The sequence below is a fragment of the Priapulus caudatus genome, unplaced genomic scaffold, assembly GCF_000485595.1.
Source record: "Priapulus caudatus unplaced genomic scaffold, Priapulus_caudatus-5.0.1 Scaffold1014, whole genome shotgun sequence".
Classification (NCBI taxonomy): Eukaryota; Metazoa; Priapulida; class Priapulimorpha; order Priapulimorphida; family Priapulidae; genus Priapulus; species Priapulus caudatus.
Genome location: NW_014578075.1, coordinates 125,906 through 137,664, shown reverse-complemented (window position 1 = coordinate 137,664; position 11,759 = coordinate 125,906). Strand labels below are relative to the sequence as shown.

General features: G+C 53.8%; 1 protein-coding gene across 1 annotated transcript in view; it reads right to left on the bottom strand.

Moving 5' to 3' along the window:
• Positions 1-6,619: 6,619 nt before the first annotated feature.
• Positions 6,620-11,759, bottom strand: part of LOC106814967 (putative uncharacterized protein DDB_G0271982) — a gene marked incomplete at both ends in the record, with an annotated part of 6,107 nt that continues 967 nt past the window's right edge. Inside the window, 2 exons of the mRNA XM_014819364.1 lie at positions 6,620-6,670; positions 6,872-6,958. Coding sequence (XP_014674850.1) covers positions 6,620-6,670; positions 6,872-6,958 — 138 coding nt within the window. The remainder of the gene's footprint in view (positions 6,671-6,871; positions 6,959-11,759) is intronic.

The window sequence follows — 11,759 nt, the reverse complement described above, 5'->3', positions numbered from 1 at the left end:
TGTGTGTGTGTGTGTGTGTGTGTGTGTGTGTGTGTGTGTGTGTGTGTGTGTGTGTGTGTGAGAAAGATAGAGAGAGTGTGTGTGTGTGTGTGCGTGTGCGTGCGCGCGCGCGTGTGTGTGAGTGTGTGTGAGAGAGAGAAAGCAATAGGAAGAGTTGAGAGAGTGGTTGAGGCAGCAGCGTGTGTAGTGGGAGAAAGCTTCCACCTCCGCTATCTCTGTGCTGCGTGCATATACGTACGTACAAGCGGGTGTTTGCTACAAGAGAGGAGGTTCTAGACACCGAAATAAGAGGAGAAGGAGAAGGAGGATGGGAGAAGGAGGATGGGGTTTAGGAGGAGGAGGAAGAGAAGGAGGAAGAAGAGGAGGAGGCGGAGGAGGAGTGGATTGAGGAGGAGGACATGGAGGAGGGGGAGAAGGGGGAGAAGGCAGAGTGGATAAGGTAGTAATGGGCATGTGAGTGTTTTTGTGTAGCATGGCTCGGATGCTCGTGCGCTGATATACGCGGTGTTTACGATAGCTACCTGCAAGCACGCACGCATGCGCGCACACGAGCTCACAGACGCGCCGCGCATACGCACATTCGCACACACGAACGATCGCACGTACATGCGCGCACGCACGCACACAGCGACGCGCATATACGTGCGCACATAGGCACACATGCGGGCACGTTGTGACGGACAGTGAGAGAGCTGGCAGCATCGTGACGGACAGTGAGAGAGCTGGCAGTATCGTGACGGATAGTGAGAGAGCTGGCAGCATCGTGACGGACAGTGAGAGAGCTGGCAGCATCGTGACGGACAGTGAGAGAGCTGGCAGCATGGTGACGGACAGTGAGAGAGCTGGCATCATGGTGACGGACAGTGAGAGAGCTGGCAGCATGGTGACGGACAGTGAGAGAATGAGACGAGAGTGAGAGAAAGTGCNGAGAGAGAGAGAGAGAGAGAGAGAGAGAGAGAGAGAGAGAGAGAGAGACGAGAGAGAGAGAGAGAGAGAGAGAGAGAGAGAGAGAGAGAGAGCACGAGAGAGAGGGAGGGAAAGAGAAAGACATAACAAGCCCGATAACAAACAGTTCAAACCTCGACGAATTGCAGCCAGGGACTGCGGTATCTATAATCATCGATTATCATTGACAATCGATAAAGCAGAGGATTTTCGAAGATTTTCTGCTGCAATTACAATGGGATATCATCGACCATGTTCGATTATCATAATCGATTATCATCAATAAAAAAGCCGCGCGCTACTCCGCAAAAACACAAGTGCTATACGCCGCTATACTGAGATGCGGAATATTACATCCGTGCCTTACGACCACGTTGTTTTAACCTGTCGCTCCGGGTTCCGGTGGCGTATATAGTATGCACGATGTGCCCGGTCACCCAGCCAGGCTGTGAAGTATCCGCTCCGGGTTCCGGTGGCGTATATAGTATGCACGATGTGCCCGGTCACCCAGCCAGGCTGTGAGGTATCCGCTCCGGGTTCCGGTGGCGTATATAGTATGCACGATGTGCCCGGTCACCCAGCCAGGCTGTGAGGTATCCGCTCTGGGTTCCGGTGGCGTATATAGTATGCACGATGTGCCCGGTCACCCAGCCAGGCTGTGAGGTATCCTCTCCGGGTACCGGCGGCGTATATAGTAGGCACGATGTGCCCGGTCACCCAGCCAGGCTGTGAGGTGGTCGCTCCGGGTACCGGTGGCGTATATAGTATGCACGATGTGCCCGGTCATCCGGCCGGGCTGTGGGATGGCCGTGGCGAGCGTGTATAGAGTGAGAGCTGTGTGTGCTGGGTGCCGTACGAGCGTGTTTTGCTTTCTCCGGCACGATATTATTGCAGCAAGTCAAATTCCGCGGATATGTGGCGAAGGTAAACAGCGGTGGTGGCATTAGCTGTGGATTACATAGCGACATGTGAGCGGCTGGGGCCGGTGTCGGCACTGTCGCATGTTTGTAAGGCCACCCACTCACCTCTCCTCTCTATATTCCTTCCTTCCTCTCCCCCGCGTCTCCTTTCCTCTCCCTTCCTCCTCCTCTTCCTCTCCTCTTCCTATATTCTTCCCTTTCTCTCCCCTTCCTCTCCTCTCCTCTCCTCTCATCTCCTCTCATTTTCCTCTCCTCTCATCTCCCTTCCTCCTCCTCTTCCTCTCCTCTTCTTATATTCTTCCCTTCCTCTCTCCTTCCTCTCCTCTCCTCTCCTTTTCCTCTTCTCTCCTCTCCCTTTCTCCTCCTCTTCCTTTCCTTTTCCTATATTCTTCCCTTCCTCTCCCCTTCCTTTCCTCTCCTCTCCTTTTCCTCTCCTCTCCTCTCCCTTCCTCCTCCTTTTTCTCCTCTTCCTATATTCTTCACTTCCTCTCCCCTTCCTCTCCTCTCCTCTCCTTTTTCTCTCCTCTCCTCTTCCTTCCTCCTCTTCTACCTCTTCTCTTTCTATATTCTTCCCTTCCTCTCCCCTTCCTCTCTTCTCCTCTACTCTCTTCTCCTCTTCCTCTCCTCTCCTCTTCCTCTCCTCTTCCTCTCCTCTTTCTCTTCTCTCCTCTTCTCTCATTTTCCTCTCTTCTCTTCTCCTTTCCTCTTCCTCTTCCTCTCTTTCTATATTCTTCCCTTCCTCTCCACTTCTTCTCCTCTCCTCTCCTCTCTTCTCCTCTTCCTCTCCTCTCCTCTCCTCTTTCTCTCCTCTTCCTCTCCTCTTCCTCTCCTCTCTCTCTCCTCTTCCTATATTTTTGCATTCCTCTCCCCTTCCTCTCCTCTTCCTCTCCGTTCCTCTCCTCTTCCTCTCCTCTCCTCTCCTCTTCTCTCATCTCCTCTCCTCTCCTCTCCTCTTCCTCTCCTCTTCTTCTCCTCTTCTTCTCCTCTCCTCTCCTCTCATTTTCCTCTCCTCTCCTCTCCCTTCCTCCTCCTCTTCCTCTCCTCTTCCTATATTCTTCCCTTCCTCTCCTCTTCTTCTCCTTTCCTCTCCTCTTCCTCTCCTCTCCTCTCCTCCTCATCTTCTCCTCTTTCTATATTCTTCCGCTTCTCCTCTCCGCTTTCTTTCTTCTGGCCCGCCATATTTCCTCGTCATATTTTATTTGGTTTCACCTTACATCCCATCCAATCTTTGTCTCTTCAGCTTCTTCCCTCCCAATTCTGTCCCGTATACCCTCCCCAGCTTCCTTCCCCGGTTTATTTCCCCTTTCTTTTCCTTCACATTGGCCGCGTTTCTTCTCCGTTCCCATCCTTTTCTTTCCTTGTCATTTTACCTCTCCTCCCCTCCTCATTACTCTTTCTAATTTATTTTCCTCGTTTCCGCTTTCTCTCTCCTCGCTGACTCTTCACTTCACTTCAATTATTTTTCTCTCCCATCTTCTCCTCTTCACTTCTCCTTTCGTCCCCTCTCCTCTCGTTCTTACTTCTCTCTCTCTTCCCCTGTGCTTCATTTACCTCCTTTCCCTTTCACTTCACTTCACTTCAATTCCTCTACCTATTGCCCTTTAGCTTTCCCATTCACTTGATCCCTCTCGCACTGCTCTACTTCACTGTACTTCACTGTCCTTCCCCCTCTTTTCCTGCTCTCCCCATATGCCGTTGGTATATAACGGAGAGAAGACTGTGTGTGAGTATACGTCTGCTTGCCTGTGACGGCTGTGGTGACGGCTGTGGTGGTGACGGCGGCGGCGGCAGCAGTGCGTGTGGCAGACGCGTACGGCCCGCGGGTGGCGTCGTCTGCGTGTGTTTTTTTCTGTTGTTGTCAGGTTTCATCGATTTATCGGCTGCTGTTGAGAGTACGTCGCCTGGTTTTTCGGCTGCACCTGCGACGGCGAGCGTGGCTCCCTCTATCCTCAATACAACCTCTTTCTCTCCTTTACCTTTCTCTCACGATATTCCTTTTTTATTCTCTCTCACTCTCTGTTTCTGCCCTGCTATTTTTCTGTCGCTCTCCCCCCCCCCTCTCTCTCTCTCTCTCTCATCCTCTCTCTCGTTCGCTCTCTCTCTCTCTCTCTCTCTCTCTCTCTCTCTATCTATCTTTCTTTCTCTCTCTCGCTCTCTCTCTCTCTCTCTCTCTCTCTAATTCATTTTTATGATTTCGCTCTCTCGCTATCCCGCTGTTTCTCCTGCTCTCTTTCTATTTCTCCTTCTCTTCCTCTCTCCCTTAACTGTCTCTTTTCTCTCTGTCTCTCTCTCTCTCTCTCGCTCTCTCTCGCTCTCGCTCTCTCTCTCTCTCCGATGTATTTAGATGGTTGCTGAAAGCCGGTAGCTTAACTCATTTGTCACGATGACGTGGTTTTTTATTCGCTGCCACGCATGCGTGTGGGCAGGTGCAGTCAGTGAGCCGGTTTATTATGCTGCTATCATGTGTATGTGCGTGTGTGCGTGCGCGTGTGTGCATGTGTGTGTTTGTGTGTGTGTGTGTGTGTGGGGGGGGGGTGTGCGCACCTGTGTGACCGGCTGGCCGCGTGGTAAGGCAGTTAATGATGAGCCAGAGAGGGTATGACAGCGATAGAAAGATGAGTAGGGGGTGAGAGAAAGAGAGAGCGATACAGTCAAGAACAAAGAGAGAGAGAGAGAGAGAGTGTATGTGTGAGAGAGAGAGTGTGTGTGTGAGAGAGAGAGAACGAGAGAGAAAACGAGAGAGAGAGAGAGAGAGAGAGAGAGAAATAGAGAGAAAGAGAGAGAGATAGAGAGAGAGTGTGTGTGTGTGTGTAACAGAGATTGCGACAGAGAGAGAGAGAGCTAGAGAGAGAGAGAGAGAGTACGAAGAAAAGAAAGAGCGAAAGACCGCGAGTGAAAAGTGAGATAGAGAGGCAGGTAGAGAGCGAGCGAGACACACAGAGAGAAACCGATAACGACTGTGTTAACAGAATGCGAGAGAGAGAGAGAGAGAGAGAAGGAAAGAAAGACGGAGAAAGAGAGTTGGCATGACAGAGAAGTAGATACAGACAGAGAGGCAGAGCGAGCGAGAGAGAGCCAGAGAAAGGAAGATATATATACAGAAAGAAATAGCGATAGAGCGCGATAGCGAGCAAGCGAACGATAGAGGGAGACTATATATATATATAAAGCCTGTAGGTGTATGAATGCGTTATGTAGCTTCCCACGCTCTAACATAGGCCGGTATATCGAGTATCTTCGGTTATTGTGCGCGCACACTATAGCATTCTCGCACACAGGCACGCAGCGCACCGCTGTCGTCCTCGGCGACGTGGATAGATAGGATTTATCGCCGCAGAGCTTTTGTGTCGACCCAACTCCAGCGCCGGAACTATCAACTGGTAACGAATTATTGAGCCGCAGCCGTAAACCTGATACTCGCAATATCAACCTACTTCCCGGAGGCACAGCGGGTGCGCGGGGGGAGGGGGAGGGGGAGGAACGTAGCAACGCTCAAACGACCGCGTAACGTACGTACGCGCACGATGAATGGCTGTACCAGCGCTCACTGTCGCCATGGAAACGTACTGATCATCTCACTGTCACCATGGAAACACGATATCCGTAGCATCTCACTGTCACCATGGAAACACGGCATCAGTAGCATCTCACTATCTCCATGGATACGCGTTGAAGGGCTCACTGTCTCTACGGACACGACCTGATGGTCTCACTGCCTCCCTTAGTAGCATGAGGGTCTCACTGCCTCCCTTAGTAGCATGAGGGTATCACTGCCTCCCTTAGTAGCATGAGGGTCTTACTGCCTCCCTTAGTATCATGAGGGTCTCACTGCCTCCCTTAGTAGCATGAGGGTCTCACTGCCTCCCTTAGTAGCATGAGGGTCTCACTGCCTCCCTTAGTAGCATGAGAGTCTCACTGCCTCCCTTAGTAGCATGAGGGTCTTACTGTCTCCATGGATACACGATGAGGAGAGCATCCCAGCATCTCCATGCATATATTATTATATATATTATAGTATACGCTTGGCTGATCTCTGCTGCCGCAACGATGTGCTTACACGCGACACGCGTGCAGACATAATGTAGCAGAGTGGTTTCCTCACACGCACACGTGTGTACCTCACACACAGTGGTTACCTCACACTCACACGCACACACGCGCTTCGCTCGCCCACACCTCCAAGACTAAGTGCTGCTGCTGCTGCTACTACTACTGCTGCTACTGCTGCTGCTGCTGCTACTATACTGATACTACTGCTGCTGCTGCTGCTACTGCTGCTGCTGCTACTGCTGCTGCTGATACTGCTGCTGCTACTACTACTATACTGATACTGCTGCTGCTACTACTAATGCTGCTGCTGCTGATACTGCTGCTACTACTACTACTACTACTACTACTNTGCGTGTGTGTGTGTGTTAGTATGCGGGCGTGCGTGCGTGTGAGGGTGCGAGCGCGACACAACGCTGCAATTACCCGACAAATTGCGGCGTGCCGGTCGGCATAGCACCAGCACCAGCCGCTGCGGCCGCTGCTGCTGCTGCTGCTGCTGCGGCTGCTGCTGCCGCCACACGATGAAGATGAAGATGTCTAGCTTCTCTAGTCGGCGTGAAATCGCCTGTCAGAGGCCGTCACGTGGCAATCATGTGTCGCTTCCACTCACGCCGGCGCGATCAGTAACGCTCGATCGAGCGGTACCTGCTCTCCTCTCCCGCGTCCTTTCTTTCTCTCTCCTCCTGCTCTCTCTCTCTCTCTCGCTCCTTCTTTCTCTCTTCTTTTTCTTCGCTGCTCGCTCTGCGTCTGCTCTCTCTCGCTCTTCTCTGTCTCGCTCCCTTTCCCTCTCTTTCTCTTTTTCTCTCCCTCCTCTCTCTCTTCTCTTTCTCTTTCTCTCTCTACCGTCTCGCTCTCGTCGATCTTGCTCTCATTTCTCTCTCTCTCCTCTTCTCTCTCTCTCTCTCTCAGCTCACAGAATCGCCTCTCGTCTCTCTCTCATCCTCGACTCATCGTCTCTCTCTCTCGCTCCTCTCTCTCTCTTTCTCTTTCTTTCTCTCTTCTCTCATCTTTGTTTTCCCCCCCTCTCTCTCTCTCTCTCTTTTTTTCTCCGCTGTCTCGTTATCTCTCCTTCTTTCCCCATATAGTGCGCTCTCTTTCTCTCTCAATCGCTCTCGCGTTCGTGCTGCTTTTTCTCTCTCGTGTGCGCTCGCTCTCGCATTCTATCTCTCTCTATCTCTCGCTTTTTCCCCTTCTCTCTTTTTCTCTCTCTCTCTCTCTCTCAATCTCCCGCTCTCTCGCTTCCTCTCACCCTCTCTCTCTCCAGCTCTCCCTATCTCTGAATTTATCTCTCTCTCGCCTATCTCCAGCTCTCCTTTCCTCGCCGCCACGCGCTCTGCGGCTCGCTCTCTAGCTATATTTCACATCTCCTCCCCCTCACCTCTCCCTAGCTCTAGAACTAGAGCCCTTCGCTCTGCCACAGGCGAGGCAGCGGCCACCAGAGGCACAGGCCTGAGGCAGAGCGAAGGGCTAGAGTTCTAGAGCTAACCTCTCCCGTGTATCGCGGACGTCGGCACCGGCGGCGGCGGTGCCATCGTCGGCTTGCTTCTGCGACATAATAATTATGATCGCCAGCTCGCGACGTCTGCCTGCCGTCGATAACCTAATTAAATTCTGCCGCCGCGACGTCGTGCGTGTGCGTAGCCGAGCGGTGAGACGGAGCCGAGACGACGGAGCAAGAGCACAGAGCGATAGTGTGAGAGCGGGGAGAAATAGAGAGGGAGAGAGGGAGAGAGGGGGAGGGGAGAGAGGGGAAGGGCAGAAAGGGAGCGAGAGGGGGAGATAGGGGGAGCGAAAGGGATGAAGAGAGAGAGGGAGAAAGGAGAGAAGGGAGAGCAGGGGGAGGGAGGAGGTGCAGAGCAGAGAGAGAGGAAGAGGAGAAAGATGCAGAGAGGGGGAGGGCGAGAGTGGTCAGGGACAGGGGGAGGCAAGGGAAGAAGGAGAAAGGAGAGGGCGAGATTGAGTGCAAACGCCAGAGGAACATGGCGAGCGTAATGGAGAAGAAGCGACAAAGGACGAGAGAGAGAGAGAAGAGAGAGCGAGAGAGAGAGAGAAAAGAGCGAGAGCTGAGACAGACATGAGAAATTATGAGAGAGAGAGACGCCGAGATGAGAGAGAGAGAAGAGAGGGGGGCGGAAAAGAAGGAGAGAGGCGAAAAGAGAGGAGAGAGAGAAGATAGAGAGAGTCAGAAGAGAGAGAAGAAAGAGAGAGAGAGACAGAGAGAGAGAGAGAGAGAGGAGAGAGAGAGAGGGAGCGGCGGCGGGGAGGGAGCCATCGACCGTCCTCCTCTCTTACTTCTCATAATATTACGACGCTAGTGGAGCGGGTACTTGAAAGCAAGCTCGGTTTTTATCTGGGAACACTTGTGCTGTGGCCGGAACAGTCACATGTTGGCTGTTTCTCCCCCGCAGGTCTATATGAATAGAATGCCGCGCGCCGAGCGGCCGCTGCGTCCGCCGTCTGTCCGTCCCCAACGTCCGTCCCGCCGTCTGTCCGTCCGTTCCGCCCGTTCCGTCTGTCCGTCCGTCCGTCTGTCCGTCCGTCCGTCCGTCCGTGCGTGCGTCCGTGCGTGCGTGCGTGCGTGCGGGGGTCCGTCCGTCCGTCCGTCCGTTCGTCCGTGCGTGCGTGCGTCCGTCCGTACGTCCGTCCGTACGTCCGTCCGTCCGTCCGTGCGTGCGTGCGTGCGTCCGTCCGTACGTTCGTACATCCACACGGAGGACGAGTAACGATGGAGATAAGCAATCAACGCCGCCGCTTGTTGCTATCCAGCCGCGCTATGCCCTAACAACGACGCACCTGGACGAACTGATGCGATAACAGCGAGTTTTATGAGCAGCCACTTTGTTCGCTGCCTACCGTTGCATGATGCTAAAGACAGGGGAGATCGGCTGCTGCCGCGATGAAAGCGTCGACGTTGCCAAGGCGACGGAAGCTGTCGACGCAGCCGGAACGAGTGCTACTGATGCTGGAGATGCGGCGGAGGCTGGCGAGCGCGCGCGTGCAGAGTGAATGGTTTCCTCCTCTGCTGTCCGGCGGGATAATGAGACACACGGGAGGATGAGATTGAGGATGGGGATGAGGATTGATGGTGGAGCTATACCGGTGTTGTAGAGCGGCGTACTGGTGCAGTGTGTGTGCACGCGCGTGTGTGTGTGCGTGTGTGTGTGGTGCTGGTGTGTGTGTAGTGTGTGAGAGGTCGTTATTGCGCAACGAGCGCGCGCGCGCGCAGCCCGCGTGTGTGTGTGTGGTGGTGTGTGTGTGTGGCTGTGTGTGTGTGTTGTGTGTGTGTTGTAGTGTGGTGTGTTAGTCGGCACTCCAGCGCGTGAAAAACAAAATGTATGAAAATGGCTGATTACATATAATAAATTCATTTAATGAGGTTAAATACGGCTTTTTCTATTACAAGCTCTCTACTCACTCACATCCTCTCTCTCTCCTCCTCTCTCTCCTCTCTCTCTCCTGCTCCTCTCCTACTCTCTCTCCTTTCTCTCTCTACTCTCTCTCTTCTACTTTGCTCTTCTCTCTCTCTCTCTCTCTCTTCTCTCATGCCTCCCTCTCTCTACTCGCTCCTCTCTAAATCTCCCCTCTTCTTGTGTGTGTGGTGCGCGCGTGCGTGCGTGCATGCGGCGTGCGTGCGGCGTGCTGCCGTGCTGGGTGTGTTGTGTGGTGTGTGGTTGTGTGTTGTTGTGTGTGGTGTGGCCTGCGCGCGCGTGCGGCCTCTCTGTCTGTCTCTGTCTGTCTCTCTCTGTCTTTTTCTCCTCTCCCTCAACTTTCTCTCTCTCAGTTTCTCAGTTACTCAGTTGCATAGTCAGGTAAACACAGTATAGACACATACACAGACACACAGATATATGTTTACGCGTGTGCCCATCATATTTTACCTTGTCTGTACCTGCATTACTGTTTAGCTTTAACGGTTTCAATTAGGCCCAGTCCGCTAAGTGTATTTCGGTTATATCGTTACAGCATTAGTCTGCTGTAAAATGCTTTCGCCCAAATCCCGCCGAATGCTTCCCCAGCGTCATCGGCGCCGCCGCCTGTCGGCGACAGTCGTTAGCAGACAATCTTTTTTGTTTCTAACGTGCGCGCGTGCGCGTGCGTGTCTGCCCGCGTGCTTGCGTATGTACATGTGCGCGTACCTGCGTGCATGCGTGCGTGGCTGTCTGCGCGCGTACTCGCGTGAGTGCGCGCACTCTCGTATGATTGTGCGCGTGCTTGCTTGTTCGGCTACGTATATCACATGTCGCGTACTTGCTGTGCGTGCGTGCGCGTCGTGTGCGTACCGAGTGCAACTGCGTGCGCGTGCGTCCGCCAGTCGCCTTACAATGCACAATTGCGCGTAAGCTTGGCGTGCGTGCGTGCGCGTGTGCTTGCCAAGTTTGCGTCCGCGTTTGGTGCGTTTTGTCACATGACTTTCATTCAACTGAGCGATATATGCAAGATCGATATTTCACAAGAAAAGCTCTGTAGGATAGCCAGCCATCATCTATTTGTCGTACTGCACAGACATCCCACAAGCAAGCAACAAGAGAGCGAGTGAGAGGGAGAGAGAGAAGGGAGAAAGAAGAGAAGAGAAGAGAGACGAGAGAGAAGAGAGAGAAGAGAGAAAGAGAAAGACAGACAGACGAGCTGGGCTGGTACCTGTGAGACACTGTCCCCGCGCAGTGAAAATACATCGCTTAATTTAGTGGTCACCACCACCAGCAACAGCAGCAACAGCAGCAGCAGCGCCGGACTAGGCATCCAGTGGTGTGAACACCCGCACTAGTGCACCCATTGCAAACAGTCCGCAACAACAACAACAGCAGAGCAGTGTGGTCATCAACTCTCTGTGGGCCAAAATTCGGCCACTGCCCCCCCCCCTCCCTCGCCATCCGCAGCTCTACCGCCATCCGACCATCCGCATCTGACCAGCGACGACGCGCGGGTGCTCTCTCACGGCGGCGCAGCACGAGTGTTGACACAGGAGGCCGCCACCCCGGACAGACGAGAGGCAGCTAATTGGCTGCCGTCAGTGAATAGTAAGTGTTCTCGCTACTCGGTGAGATCTCGCGCACCGCTGGTCACTTGGAAAGCCAGAGGAAGCTATAGCGGGCGCGGGGAGCGCGGGCGCAGCGGGAGAAGCCGAGCACCAATTACCGACGCCAGGAGAGAGGGAGAGAAAGAGGGAGAGTGAGAGAGAGAGAGGTTGGGAGAGACGTGTAGGAGAAACGCCTGCGCGCCTAAACGCCTTAGACTGTGCGAAGTGCGTATTCGTGCGTGCGTGAACGACGCATGAGTTTTCGTACAGCGCGAATAGAAAGATAAAGATAGAGAGAGAGGACGAGAGAAGCAAGTGTGCGTGTAGAGTCTCGGGTGAGCGAGACAGAACCTTCGCCTCTTCAAACCACGCGAAAAACACATCGTTACCGTCATCACCACCCACGCGCGCGATGACGTCACCACTTTACGCGCTCCTCGTCACCACGCTGGTGATCGCCTGCCGGTCACGGACGTGCGACGCGCAGCCGCCGTCGGCGCTGGGCGCCCCCTACCGGCACGACTACAGCAGCGTGTTCAACATGCAGTTTCCGATGGAGACGCACCTTGACGACGGCGACGACTATCGTCTGCTATGGAACGTCAACGAGACGGCGATTGTGTTCCGGCTCGAGGTGCGCACGCGCGGCTACGTCGGCTTCGGCATCTCGCCGAAGGGCGACATGAAGAACGCCGACATCATGATAGCGTGGATCGCCGACGGCGTCGCCAACGTCTGGGTGAGTGTCATCGTCATCGTCGTCGTCGTTGTTGTCGTCATCGCTGTCGTGTGTGTGTGTGTTTGTGTGTGTGTGTGTGTATGTGTGT